Source organism: Pleurodeles waltl, chromosome 9, assembly GCF_031143425.1.
Source record: "Pleurodeles waltl isolate 20211129_DDA chromosome 9, aPleWal1.hap1.20221129, whole genome shotgun sequence".
Taxonomy (NCBI): Eukaryota; Metazoa; Chordata; class Amphibia; order Caudata; family Salamandridae; genus Pleurodeles; species Pleurodeles waltl.
In genome coordinates, this window is record NC_090448.1 from 958,885,748 (window position 1) to 958,900,444 (window position 14,697).

The 14,697-nt window shown below is 44.0% G+C and overlaps 1 protein-coding gene across 2 annotated transcripts in view; it reads left to right on the forward strand.

Annotated features, from left to right (window-relative positions):
• The window catches only part of DYNC1H1 (dynein cytoplasmic 1 heavy chain 1), a 916,572-nt gene that overhangs the window by 656,540 nt on the left and 245,335 nt on the right, over nucleotides 1-14,697 (forward strand). For both annotated transcript variants that reach the window (XM_069208347.1, XM_069208346.1), the window contains exons 55-61: nucleotides 4,744-4,956; nucleotides 6,656-6,783; nucleotides 7,012-7,165; nucleotides 7,809-7,955; nucleotides 8,040-8,190; nucleotides 9,173-9,426; nucleotides 9,702-9,836. In XM_069208347.1, the coding sequence (XP_069064448.1) occupies nucleotides 4,744-4,956; nucleotides 6,656-6,783; nucleotides 7,012-7,165; nucleotides 7,809-7,955; nucleotides 8,040-8,190; nucleotides 9,173-9,426; nucleotides 9,702-9,836 (1,182 nt within the window). The remainder of the gene's footprint in view (nucleotides 1-4,743; nucleotides 4,957-6,655; nucleotides 6,784-7,011; nucleotides 7,166-7,808; nucleotides 7,956-8,039; nucleotides 8,191-9,172; nucleotides 9,427-9,701; nucleotides 9,837-14,697) is intronic.

Sequence of the window (14,697 nt, forward strand, 5' to 3'; positions counted from 1 at the left end):
GCTGTATTAAGAACATTATTTCAAACAACTTCAACTCCTACAGGCTAAACCACCGCTTTTTGGGGAGATTACTGCTTGTTAGTCTATGCACAGCATGTGTATCTGCAGCTACACATGCCACCGAACGGAAAATGTCACTTACCCAGTGTACAACTGTTCGTGGCATGAGACGCTGCAGATTCACATGCACCCTCCCCGGTAGCCTGTAGCCGTTCTTACTTGATTGAAAATTGTAAATATGTAAATAAATATTCTCTTGATAAACATTAAGTACATTCATAACTACTCCATTGCATGGGCACCTCTAGTATACTTACAACTCCTACCTCACCCTCTGCGGGGAAAACAATCTAAGATGGAGTCGACGCCCATGCGCAATGGAGCCGAAAGGGAGGAGTCACTTGGTCTTGTGACTCGAAAAGACTTCTTCGAAGAAAAACAAGTAGTCACACTCCGAGCCCAACACTAGATGGCAGGATAATGCACAGCATGTAAATCTGCAGCGTCTCATGCCACGAACAGATGTACACTGGGTAAGTGACATTTTCCATATATACAGGCGTTTTGTGACGTACATGGCTGCAATGTTCCAATGTGCATAAGTACTGCTCATTACTCTGATTCAAGCATGTTAATCTATGAAAGTTCCAATACTGGAGTAAGAAAATTAGTAACTTGCCTGTAACTGTAGTTCTCCAGTATTGGAATCCTTCATGCGACCCATCCGGAGACTCTCTCTCCCTCTCTCCCTCTCTCCCTCTCTCCCTCTCTCCCTCTCTCCCTCTCTCCACTTGTGCTTGGAAAATCTGAGGTGCTGGAGTTTCTCTCAGGAGGATTCTGGAGGGTGGTGTTGTCTGATTGGTGGATGCTCAAGTTTGGGCCTTTTCTTAGAATGACTGTGATAGACTATTAAATTGAAGAGGCCTAAGGCCCTTTTATTGATATCTTTCATCACTACTTGTGTAATTGTACCGGGGGCTCCCATCTCGACGGGGAATGATTCAAGCATGTGAATCTATGAAAGATTCCAATACTGGAGAACTACAGTTACAGATAAGTAACACTTTTTCTTCCCAGATTTCAGTGTAGCCATTATGGAACTGTGGAGTTCGTAATTGACAGACTCCCAGAGCATATACTCTTTATGGTTACCCCGCACTTACAATGTCTAAGGTTTTGCTTAGACACAATAGGGGCATAGTGCTCTTGCACTTATACCCTCACCTGTGGTATATTGCACACTACCTTAGGGCTGTAAGGCCTCCTAGAGGGGTGACTTACCTCTGCCACAGGCAGTGAGAGGTGGGCATGACACCCTGAGGGGAGTGCCATGTCGACTTAGTCATTTTCTCCCCACCAGCACACACAGTGTGAGGCAGTGTGCATATGCTGAGTGAGGGGTCCCCAGGGTGGCATAAGACGTGCTGCAGCCCTTAGAGACCTTCCCTGGCAACAGGGCCCTTGGTACCAGGGGTACCATTTACAAGGGACTTACCTGAGTGCCAGGGCTGTGCCAATTGTGGGAGCAAAGGTACAGCTTAGGGAAAGAACACTCGTGCTGGGGCCTGGTTAGTAGGGTCCCAGCACACTTTCAATCATAACTGGTATCAACAAAAGGCAAAAGGTCAGGGTGTAACCATGCCAAGGAGGGCATTTCCTTACACTGCCAGTGAGCCTCAAAGGCTCAAGCCTGGTGTTACTGCGTCCCAGGGAACTCCAGCTAGTGGAGATGCCAGCCCCCCCCCGGACACAGCCCCTTTTTTTGGTGGCAAGGCTGGAGGAGATAATGAGGTAAAACAAGGAGTCACCACCCTCATCCAGGACAGCCCCTAAGGGCTCCTGAGCTGAGGTGACCCCGCCTCAGAAAATCTTCCATCTTGCTTTGGAGGATTCCGCCCAATAGGATTAGGGATGTGCCCCCCTCCCTACAGGGAGGAGGCACAAGGAGGTTGTAGCACACCCAGGGACAGTAGCCATTGGCTACTGCCCGACAGCCCTAAACACACCCCTAAATTGATTATTTAGGGGCGACCCTGAACCCAGGAAAACCGATTTCCTTACAACCTAAAGAAGGAGGACTGCTGACTTGTAAGCCCCGCAGCGACGACGGAGACAACAACTGTCTTGGCCACATCCCTACTGGCCTGTCTCCAGACTCAAAGAACCTGCAACAGCGATGCATCCAGCGGCCTCTTCCGACTCCGAGGACTGCCCCGCAACCCAAAGGATCAAGAAACTCCTGTGGACAGTGGCTCTGTCTAAGCAACAAAGAAGAAACCAACTTTAAAGGTTCTCCAGCCTGTCTGGAAGCGTGAGTCCCCAACACTCTGCACCCAATACCCCCGGCTCATGTCCAGAGTAACACCAACACTGCAGGGAGGACCCCCAAGCGACTCCCACGACATGGACACCCTGAGTCGACCTCCCTGCACCCTCGCAGCGATGCCTGCAGAGAGATGATCCAGAGGCTCCCCCTGACTGCGACTGCCTTGAAACAAAGGATCCAGATCCCTGGACCAAGCACTGCACCCTCAGCCCCTAGGACCGAGAGGAACCACCCACCTGTGCAGGAGTGACAAGCAGGCTGTCCTCATCCTAGCCCAGTTGGTGGCTGGCCCGAGAAGCCCCCCCTGTGCCCTGCCTGCATCACCAGAGTGGCCCCCGGGTCCCTCCATTGTTTTCAATACAAAACCCGACTGCTACTTTGCACACTGCACCTGACCGCCCCCTGTGCTGCTGAGGGTATTTTGTGTGCCTGTGTCCTCCCCCAGTGCTCTACAACACCCCCCTGGTCTGCTCCCCGAGGACGCAGGTAGTTGACCTGCTAGCAGACTGGACCCGGAGCGCCCCTGTTCTCCATAGGCGCCTATGTGTTTTGGGCCGTCTTTTGACCTCTGCACCTGACTGGCCCTGTGTGGGCTGCCTATGCCCTGGAGACTGAACTTGTAAGTGCTTTACTCACTTGAGAAACTAACCAAAACTTACTTCCCACAGGAACTGTTGATTTTTGCTCTGTCCTCTTTTAAAATATATATATTTGCCATTTTAACCAAAACTGTGCGTACTGCTGTTTTAAATCAAAGTTCTGTACTTACCTGTGTGAAGTACCTATCAATTTATGTACTTACCTAAAATTTGAATCTTGTGGTTCTAAAAATAAATTAAGAAAATATATTTTTCTATACAAAAACCTATTGGCCTGGAATTTGTCTTTGAGTGTGTGTTCTTATTTATTACCTGTGTGTGTACAACAAATGCTTAACACTATCCTCTGATAAGTCTACTGCTCGACCACAGTACCACAAAATAGAGCATAGGTATTATCTGATTTTGCCACTATCAACCTCTAAGGGGAACCCTTGGACTCTGTGCACACTCTCTCTCACTTTGGGATAGTATAGACAGAGCCAACTTTCTACAAACACTTAATCAAAAGTTAAGTGCTTTAAATGTGGATTTTATATATAATATATGAAAGGTCAGGCACGTACAAAGGACAAGAAAAATCATCAAAACAATTACTAATGGTATGCAGTTGTCCCCGAGAAGAAAAATATCTGCCCTGAAAGATTGCTTCTTCTCTGACATGAGCATCCGTGGGGAGCAAGTGAAATACAGGCATTCACAATTAAAGAACCTCTTCTCCAGTTCCTTAAGGATAGTAATCTTGAGTACAAATCGTCCTATCATTCCCAAAATGCCAAACAATTTTCATCCTAAGAGCCAGTAACAGTACAAACGTTTTTCTAAAATCCAACAAAAATGCTGCATACTTTGGATTTCAGAAACTATTCTAAATTTTGTATCAATAGAAGCAAGTAGTTCTGTAAGTCGTTCAAGGTGTTGTTCCATGTGTTGATAGCTTTTGGGCCTCCTCAAAAGTTCAACCTTGAGTTGCTGTTGATACGCAAGTCTCTCACTCCAAGCACAATGTCCTCTCTGAAGTCCTGTGACTGCACATTCAGAGTATTTCAGTGTGGCCAGCCCTTTAAACTAGAGTCGCTATAACAGAAATGTACAGGGTGAAAATTTAGAAAAGAGATATACCTTTACTCAACACTACTTTCTTGAAGCAGCTACTCAGAGGGACACAGTAGTTGGACATGATCTTCATGGGCATCCATTTCAGTATGTTAACTTATCACGGTTTACCACTGTTTACTAGCACATAATGATTGTTAAACTGCTTGCTATTGTAATTTAAGCATGTGAACCTATGAAAGCCAAATTCTGAAGAAGAAAAATAGTTAATTGCCTCTATGTACAGCTCTCTAGCATTGACATGCAGCTTGCCCTCCTTTTCGTTAAAAACTCATCTGCCAGGTGCAACCCTTTCTCCTTAGCTCTGCGAAATCTTAGGTATTGTGGCCTTTGGGAGGGAGTGTTGTCGGGCAAGTTTTAATCTGATTGGTGGAAGTTGTGATATTTCCCAGAGAGGTGAGGGTGTTAATAAAATAGCATTGCTTTAAAGCTTTTTAGACTGTGTTTTAAATTACACTGCTATTGTAGCACTATTGTGGGGCTCACAACCCAACAACGGGGATGATTCCAGCATGTAAGTCTATGAAAGATACTTGCATTGTAGAACAGTAGTAACTGCTAAATAACCTTTTTCTTTCCTGCTTTGCAGAGCTTTTGTTGATGAGCAGATTTTACTTTTTGTTTAACGAAGTTGCAGATTGCCATGTGAAATGTTTAACTTTTTTGCTTGTCTTAACAAATGTACGTGTTTTTCTTTCCTAGGTGAACCGCAGTACAGCCCTTCTCAAGAGCTTATCTGCTGAAAGAGAGAGATGGGAGAAGACAAGTGAAACTTTCAAAAACCAAATGTCAACCATTGCAGGCGACTGTTTGCTCTCTGCCTCTTTCATTGCTTACGCTGGTTACTTTGATCAGCAAATGCGACAGAATTTGTTCACTACATGGTCTCATCACTTGCAGCAAGCCAACATCCAGGTACACATTAACATTTTATGTTAAAATGCTTCTACTAACTCCTTAAGGATTATATGCATTTTGTGGTATGGAAGAGTGTTTTTAATGTTTATGGAAGCATAGTTTGATGTTCTTTTTTCGAATGCCAGTCTGTGATTTGAGATGTGCCTTCCCATATTTGTAGCACAGTTCCAGTAAAGCCTGTCCTGTTCAGCAACCTTGTTGCGTACAGATTGTGGAGCCAGTAAGAATGCCACATCTGCACATCACTTTCTTGCAAGTTTGAGTTGTCACATTAGCTTTGATACCGTTTGTTCCCTCGATATACAACCAGTAGGCGTAGATCCTCACAAGAGCATACTGATCATCTACTGGGTGATGCAAATGGAAGGGACAGGCTGAAACTGTTCTTATTTGAAACATCGAATCTGGTTGTAACCCATGGAGAAAAGGCGTGTCAACTTGTGCAATGCATTTTCATGAGTGGGGAGCTTGAGTAGATTATCTTTAGTAAACCACAAGTGTGAGCTAAATTTTGAGGCCATTCAGGAGATCTTCACCATGTGTTGTTTTGTGCAAGTGGGTTGATTTCCAAATCATAAGAATCTGAATTGCAATTTTTCTACATTCCCGGACATTTCTGGAATAGTCATTCTATCTTGTCTATTTATGTGACTTTTTAGAGATCAGCATTCACCCGTCTTGATACTGTCAAAAAACGTACAACCCTCTGATGGTCGTATTTAGGCATCATACCAGAGCAGTGGGGACTGGTCTTAAGACACTGATACAACTTCAGAGAGTTGGATTCTTCCTTTACCTGGAGGGGTAGACCATTCCACACCACTGCCCATTGTACCCTAGCAGCTCTTACACTCTCTAGAAAGAATATGTTTGGACAGAGGGAAAAGTAGTTTGACATTTAAAATAAGATTCATTTTGGATCACCTACGCAAAAGTGTTAGGACTTGGATTAAAATAAATCTGGTGCATATAGTATGCAGCTTCAAAGACCATTTGCATTGAGACCAGAGGTTAATGCATAAATTAAATTTGAAGAGAGGCAAGCTAGAAATTACTCTTGCTGCAGCAATTGGCTTATGTTACAAATGAGGCATTTACTTGACAGGTAAACTAGGTTCCAGCCTTCTAAGCAAGAATAAGCACTGCATTTGCTAGGATGATCCTTTTGAAACTATCTTGAAAGTGGTAGTGTATGGGGCAAGAATCTTAAATGAAAAAATTAGTACTGGCAGCAATGTGAGGGGCTGATAGCTACTCATTGTCCACTGTTGCTCTGTTTTGCTGTACTGCTTCTGTAGTAAGTGGAGAAAGACCAACACTGACTTGAGGGCACGAGCCATGTCACAGAAGTTAACTTCACTCCATGTGAGAAATAGCTCTCATTTTAGAAGAGTTTCATTTCAGGTAGTTTTCTCTTAATCCAATCCTGCATCTGCTCCAAAACCCTGCCATCAACGAAAATCAGTGTCACAATGGGGAAATTACCAACTCATGAGGCAGGTAAATAGGTAACCACTTTGTTTCCTTTTCCTTTCTGTTTGAGTTCTCAGAGGACATTTTTGTTTCTTCAGTTGCCACATTTAATTTGAGCTTATGTAACAGTTTGCAGAACATCTTGCATTGCACTTAATTCTGTAACAAAGCAATAATATACATAGCTGCGTGTATCTACAAAATGGGATTGTTTATTTTCTAGTTCCGCACGGATATTGCTAGAACAGAATATCTCTCCAATGCTGATGAGCGGCTGCGCTGGCAAGCAAGTTCTCTACCTGCAGATGATCTTTGCACAGAGAATGCTATTATGCTGAAACGTTTCAACAGGTATCTAGCTAAATCTTGGAATGTTTGGAATTGGTTCCATAAATGCTTGCTCTTATGAAATCTCCCTTTTTCCATTGGCAGCTACATCTATATTAATGTAACTGAATCGTTCTCTAAAAAATGTTTTTACAACTTAAGTGGTTCTGTCTGTTTTAATACATTTTTCATGTATAGAATGTTGTAATTTGCACACTTTCTTCAGTTTCACTCCAGTTTAACTCCTTCTAGGTATCCTTTGATCATTGATCCATCTGGGCAAGCCACAGAATTTATTATGAATGAATACAAGGACCGTAAGATCACTCGTACTAGCTTTTTGGATGATGCTTTCAGGAAGAACCTAGAAAGTGCACTACGATTTGGCAATCCACTTCTCGTGCAGGTAATTTATTTTTTGCTGAGATACCTAGAGTAATAAGTCCTAGAACAATGAACCAATCATGCCATTTGTGCTCTCCTGTTCAGTAAATCTAGCAGAATATCTGTCCTTACCAAAGTGGTGCATTGTTTTTTTGTAAGACCTTTCGTAATTAAAAAAAAAAAAAAAAAAAACTTTGTTATTCAGTATCATTTAATATTCACATGCCTTGCTGCTTGATCACTCTAGCACTTTTATAGTCTCACCATTGATCCCTCATTCTATGGCTTCGGGTGAATCTTCATGTTGCCACCCTGTTATGTCAGATACTTTTGAGGTAAATAGACATTTTTTGGGGACAGATGTAAAATGTAGTAATACTGGAATGTGGCCTCCTTGGAACAGCATCTGTCTTTTCTCTGATTACCAACAAAGGCAGGATGAGCAGTAATGTTAAAGGGAGAAGAACAGAGGTACCAAGAACCACGGGTAGGAAAGCACCACAGTAACATCCTCTTTTGTAGGGAGTGCCACACTGTCCAGCCAGTGTTTCAAATTGACTAACGAGGCTGTACTGTCTAAGGTTGTGATGTCCTGCTGGAGCCAGGGTAATCTGAAAGAGGTCAACAAGTTTTGCTGTGCTTAGCAGTATTCTACTTTCTCTTAGGATGTGGAGAGCTATGACCCAATTTTGAATCCTGTTTTAAATCGTGAAGTTAGAAGAACAGGAGGTCGGGTGCTGATAACTCTTGGCGACCAAGATATTGACTTGTCACCATCATTTGTCATCTTTCTGTCCACCAGAGACCCAACGGTAAGAGAAATGGTTCATTGTGTTCATAAATGTATCTTTAAACATACCATATTTGCCAGTTCATAAAATCTTTTGTTTTTATAGGTCGAATTCCCTCCAGATATCTGCTCTCGTGTCACATTTGTTAACTTCACAGTTACTCGAAGCAGCTTGCAGAGCCAGTGCCTCAATGAAGTCCTGAAGGCTGAAAGACCCGATGTGGATGAAAAACGTTCTGACTTACTTAAGCTCCAAGGTACTGTATTGGTGTTGTAAGATGTTTGACTTAGTTTGAATAAATGTGCTACATTAATGTAATCAAAGTGCTGCCAAAGAATCACATTCTTTGCGGGTGGAAACAGTACATGTGAATTCAGTTTGTAATGGCAACTCTTTGTGGTGGCTTGTCACTCCACCACAAAATGTTTTTTCATCCAGTGTGGCAAGTTTTGATTCACTTGCCTGTTAGAGCAGTTTGTCATTTGGAGTTGAAATATTTGCACCTGTTAATAATATTTATTAGTGTCTGTGGATCTTATTCATAAAATGTGTTGCCTTTACTGGAGTAATTTTCAGCCACAGATATTAGAATTTATAGTTGTAATTCCTGATTAGCAAAAATTTCCAACTGCTGATTCCATTTATTCCTCTCGAAAATCTGCAGGTCTCTCCACATGTCTTTAGTCCTTTAAAAGGATGGAGAAGCAGTGGAAATGGGGTGGATGAGCGTCCCAAACAGCTTGTATCAAGGATATCGCTTTCTCTACATAAAACATATTTTGCAGTGTAAATATTTTCTCTGTTAATATGCTGTGTATTATTCTTCTATCTAGTGATTGAGTACAGAATTGTCTTTGTAGTCTTTTTTTTGCCTTCTTAACCTGGACAGCATTGACAATTTGGGGACAGCATTGACAATCTATTCAACTGTCTATGACTTCAAGACTCCCGCCCCGGAAGTTACTTTGCATAGTTGCCATCTTCAGACCCTGTTTTACAGAGTGATGAAATTGTGCGCTGGTGGAGATTTTGCTGGCATGTACCCGGTGCATAGGAGCTCAGGTTGTAGGGTCAGGGACATCCAGCAGGCTTTATAACATGTTGGAGCTTTCAAAAGGTGAAGTGTTTTTGCAGCATTTACAACTCAATTAGATGGTGCTGATCTGATTAAAATCCACTTAATGTGTAAAGGATGGACATTCAAAGTACTGTTTCTTTCTGTCTGTGTTTGATCCCAGGGGAATTCCAACTGCGTTTGCGCCAGCTGGAGAAGTCTTTGCTCCAAGCTCTGAATGAAGTGAAGGGACGCATCTTGGATGATGACACAATTATCACTACTCTGGAAAACCTCAAAAAGGAGGCAGCTGAGGTCACTAGAAAAGTGGAGGAAACAGATATTATTATGCAGGAGGTGGAAAATGTATCTCAACAGTATCTACCACTGTCCACCGCGTGCAGCAGTATATATTTCACAATGGAATCACTGAAGCAGGTATACTGTACTGTGCAGTAAATGTTACAACTGGAATCCTATTGTTACCAAAGAAGAACTGTGCAGCTAAAGGGCTATAGCCAGTGGAGACTCAAATGACAGATCAGTTCGCCTATTTGACTGTTTCTGCTCAATGTCTTAAGTTCCTTTTATTTACAAATTGTTGTGGTCATCCTGTTAGATAATCTGATAAGCATAAGTCTACTCTGACATGCAAGTGAATATAAAATATTGCATTAACCATTTTTGTGTATATTCTTGTATTTTTTCCTTAGATACACTTTTTGTACCAGTATTCTCTCCAGTGCTTCTTGGACATTTACCATACGGTTCTTTATGAAAACTCTAATTTAAAAGGCATCACTGATCACACGCAGCGCCTCTCTTTGATTACAAAAGATCTATTTCAGGTGTGGTATAGAACAAATATGAACTGCTAAATGTTTTGCAATCTGTGCATTACCGTAAACAAAGTAAGGCCAGTGCTATTTGTAGCTCCAATTATATTATGATTTTTTTTTTTTTTTTTAACATGGGACAGAGCCTAAGCTGATGTCCAGTTTTTGCTAGGGAGTGCTTTTTGCTTTGCTTGAAGCCAATAGCCATATAATTACTTTATCCTTCTAGGTTATTTTTTGCAGGCTATGTTGGGATTTGAACAATAACATACATTTACAATTAGGGCCGATCTGCTCTGGATCTTTGAGTTTGCCTTAATTTACAGTGCCCATCAACCTTGCAATTTGTTATATATCTGTATGTTGTGCCGAGGAGAGGCCACATTTAATTATCCAGTATATTGGTGCATGGAGCCAGTTCCTCAATCTTCAATATGAAAAGCCTATGTTCGATGGCATCTGTCGCTGTAGATACACATGTTCTGCATAGCTCGCCATCTGGTGTTGGGTCGGAGTGCTACAAGTTGTTTTTCTTCGAAGAAGTCTTTCGAGTCACGGGACCGAGTGACTCCTCCTTCTGTCTCCATTGCGCATGGGCGTCGACTCCATCTTCGATTGTTTTCTTTCCGCCATCGGGTTCGGACGTGTTCCTGTCGCTCCGAGTTTCGGAACGGAAAGTTAGTAAATATCGGAAGATTTTCGTCGGTATTGTTGCGTTCGGGATCGGCGTAGTTAGATTCAACACCGCATCGAAGATCGACGCGCTCCGGTGCCCTTCGGGGTAGTTTTCGATCCCCCGTCGGGGCCTGGTCGGCCCGACCGCGTGTCGAACAACGCCGATGGAACGGACCCCGTTCCGTTTTTGTCCCAAATGCCACAACAAATACCCGTATACAGACCAACATTTGGTCTGTAACCTGTGCCTGTCACCTGAGCACAGTGAGGAGACTTGCGAGGCCTGTCGCGCGTTCCGGTCCCGAAAGACACTCCGTGACCGTCGAGCCAGGAGACTTCAGATGGCGTCCACGCCGACAGCGCACCGAGAGTTCGAGGAACAAGAGGAAGAAGAAACCTTTTCGATCCACGAATCGGACTCAGAGGAATTCGACGATCAAAGAACCGTGAGTAAGACGTCGAAAACAACACATAAGAAAAGTGACAAGGCCCAGGGGACGCCACTGCCACCAGGCCATGGCTCCACCCATAAATTCGGTGACCGACCATCGGCACCGAAAAAGGCCCAAACAGTGGCGAGATCGTCCGACTCCGGTCGAGACACCGGCACGCAGCCTTCTCGGGATCAAGAAAGTGCTGGAGAAAAGCAACGACACCGAGATAGCGGTGTAGAAACGGCTCGACGCCGAGACAGCGGCACCGACGAAGATCAACGCCGAGAGGTTTCGACTCCAAAAAAGAAAAAAGCCACCTCGGAGCCGAAAAAAGATACAGGCAGGGTTTCGGTGCCGAAACAACCCGTAACCGACCCAGGTCCAGGCTCTTATACAGAGGAGCAATCACTGTCCTCTCAGATGCAAAAGCATAGGTTTGAGGAAGAGCTGCAATCCACCGAAGTGGACCATACGCAAAAACGTATTTTCATACAGCAGGGAACAGGAAAAATAAGCACCCTTCCCCCTATTAGGAGAAAAAGGAGACTGGAGTTTCAAACAGACCAGGCGCCACAAACAAAAATGGTGAAAAAGGTGACTCCGCCACCTTCTCCTCCACCTGTAATTAACGTCTCACCGACGCAAACTCCGTCACATTCCCCGGTTCACACCACCATGAGCCAAGGTGACCAGGATCAAGACGCTTGGGACTTATATGACGCCCCAGTGTCGGACAACAGTCCGGAGGCATATCCAACAAAGCCCTCACCACCAGAAGACAGCACAGCATATTCTCAAGTGGTGGCTAGAGCAGCACAATTCCACAACGTAAACCTCCACTCAGAACAAGTCGAGGATGACTTTTTATTCAACACCCTCTCCTCCACCCACAGCTCCTACCAAAGCCTGCCTATGCTGCCAGGTATGCTTCGGCACGCAAAGGAAATCTTCAAGGAGCCGGTCAAAAGTAGGGCAATAACGCCAAGGGTGGAAAAGAAATATAAGGCACCTCCTACAGACCCTGTTTTCATCACCACACAGCTGCCACCAGATTCCGTCGTAGTAGGAACTGCTCGGAAAAGAGCCAACTCCCACACATCTGGGGATGCACCACCCCCAGATAAAGAGAGCCGCAAGTTCGATGCAGCTGGGAAAAGAGTCGCAGTACAAGCTGCAAACCAGTGGCGCATCGCTAACTCTCAAGCACTACTTGCGCGCTATGACAGAGCCCATTGGGATGAGATGCAACACCTCATCGAGCATCTACCCAAGGAACTACAAAAAAGGGCAAAGCAGGTGGTTGAGGAAGGACAGAACATATCAAATAACCAGATACGATCTTCTATGGACGCAGCAGACACAGCTGCAAGAACAATTAATACATCTGTGACCATTAGAAGGCACCCATGGCTAAGAACGTCTGGGTTCAAACCAGAGATACAGCAGGCAGTGCTCAATATGCCATTCAACGAAAAACAACTGTTCGGACCAGAAGTGGACACGGCAATCGAAAAACTTAAAGACACTGACACTGCTAAAGCCATGGGCGCACTCTACTCCCCGCAGAGCAGAGGAACCTACAGCACCTTCCGCAAGACACCCTTTAGAGGGGGGTTTCGGGGTCAGGCCACACAAGCCAGCACCTCGCAGGCAACACCGTCCAGCTACCAGCGACAGAACAGGGGAGGCTTTCGGGGCCAATACAGAGGAGGGCAATTCCCTAGGAATAGAGGAAAATTTCAAAGCCCCAAAACCCCTACAACCAAGCAGTGACTCAGATGTCACTCACCCCCTCCACACAACACCAGTGGGGGGAAGAATAGGTCATTATTACAAAGCATGGGAGGAAATAACTACAGACACTTGGGTCTTAGCAATTATCCAACATGGTTATTGCATAGAATTCCTACAATTCCCTCCAAACATACCACCAAAAGCACAGAATTTGTCAAAACAACATTCCGAACTTCTGGAAATAGAAGTTCAAGCACTATTGCAAAAGAATGCAATCGAATTAGTACCAAACACACAAACAAACACAGGAGTCTATTCACTGTACTTCTTAATACCAAAAAAGGACAAAACACTGAGACCAATCCTAGACCTCAGAATACTAAACACCTACATCAAATCAGACCACTTTCACATGGTCACGCTACAAGAGGTGTTACCATTGCTAAAACTACAGGACTACATGACAACCTTAGACCTCAAAGACGCGTATTTCCATATACCAATACATCAATCTCACAGAAAATACCTACGGTTCGTATTCAAAGGAATACATTACCAATTCAAAGTATTGCCTTTTGGTTTAACAACCGCACCAAGAGTCTTTACAAAATGTCTAGCAGTAGTGGCTGCACACATCAGAAGGCAGCAAATACATGTATTCCCGTATCTAGACGACTGGCTAATCAAAACCGATTCACTAACAAAGTGCTTACAACACACAAATCAAATCATACAAACCCTCTACAAACTAGGTTTCACCGTCAACTTTGCAAAATCCAACATTTTGCCGTGCAAAGTACAACAATACCTGGGAGCCATAATAGACACAACAAAAGGAGTAGCCACTCCAAGTCCACAAAGAATTCAAAATTTCAACAAGATCATACAACGCATGTATCCAACACAAACAATACAAGCAAAGATGATATTACAACTCCTAGGCATGATGTCTTCATGCATAGCCATTGTCCCGAACGCAAGACTTCACATGAGGCCCTTACAACAGTGCCTAGCATCACAATGGTCACAAGCACAGGGTCACCTTCTAGATCTGGTGTTGATAGACCGCCAAACTTACCTCTCGCTTCTATGGTGGAACAGTATAAATTTAAACAAAGGGCGGCCATTCCAAGACCCAGTGCCACAATACGTAATAACAGATGCTTCCATGACAGGGTGGGGAGCACACCTCGATCAACACAGCATACAAGGACAATGGAACGTACATCAAACAAAACTGCATATAAATCACCTAGAAATGCTAGCAGTTTTTCAAACATTAAGGGCTTTCCAACCAATTATAACTCACAAATACAATCTTGTCAAAACAGACATGACAACAATGTATTATCTAAACTAACAGGGGGGGGGGACACTCAACGCAGTTGAGCCTTCTAGCACAGAAGATATGGCGATGGGCAATTCACAACCACATTCGCCTAATAGCGCAGTTTATTCCAGGGATCCAGAATCAACTTGCAGACAATCTCTCTCGAGATCACCAACAAGTCCACGAATGGGAAATTCACCCCCAAGTTCTAAACACTTACTTCAGACTCTGGGGAACACCTCAAATAGACTTGTTTGCAACAAGAGAGAACGCAAAATGCCAAAACTTCGCATCCAGATACCCACACAGGCAGTCCCAAGGCAATGCCCTATGGATGAACTGGTCAGGGATATTTGCCTACGCTTTTCCTCCTCTCCCTCTCCTTCCTTATCTGGTAAACAAATTGAGTCAAAACAAACTCAAACTCATTTTAATAGCACCAACTTTGGCAAGGCAACCCTGGTACACAACACTGCTAGACCTATCAGTAGTACCCCACATCAAATTGCCCAACAGGCCGGATCTGTTAACACAACACAACCAACAGATCAGACATCCAGATCCAGCATCGCTGAATCTAGCAATCTGGCTCCTGAAATCCTAGAATTCGGACACTTACAACTTACCCAAGAATGTATGGAAGTCATAAAGCAAGCCAGAAGGCCGTCCACTAGGCACTGCTATGCAAGTAAATGGAAGA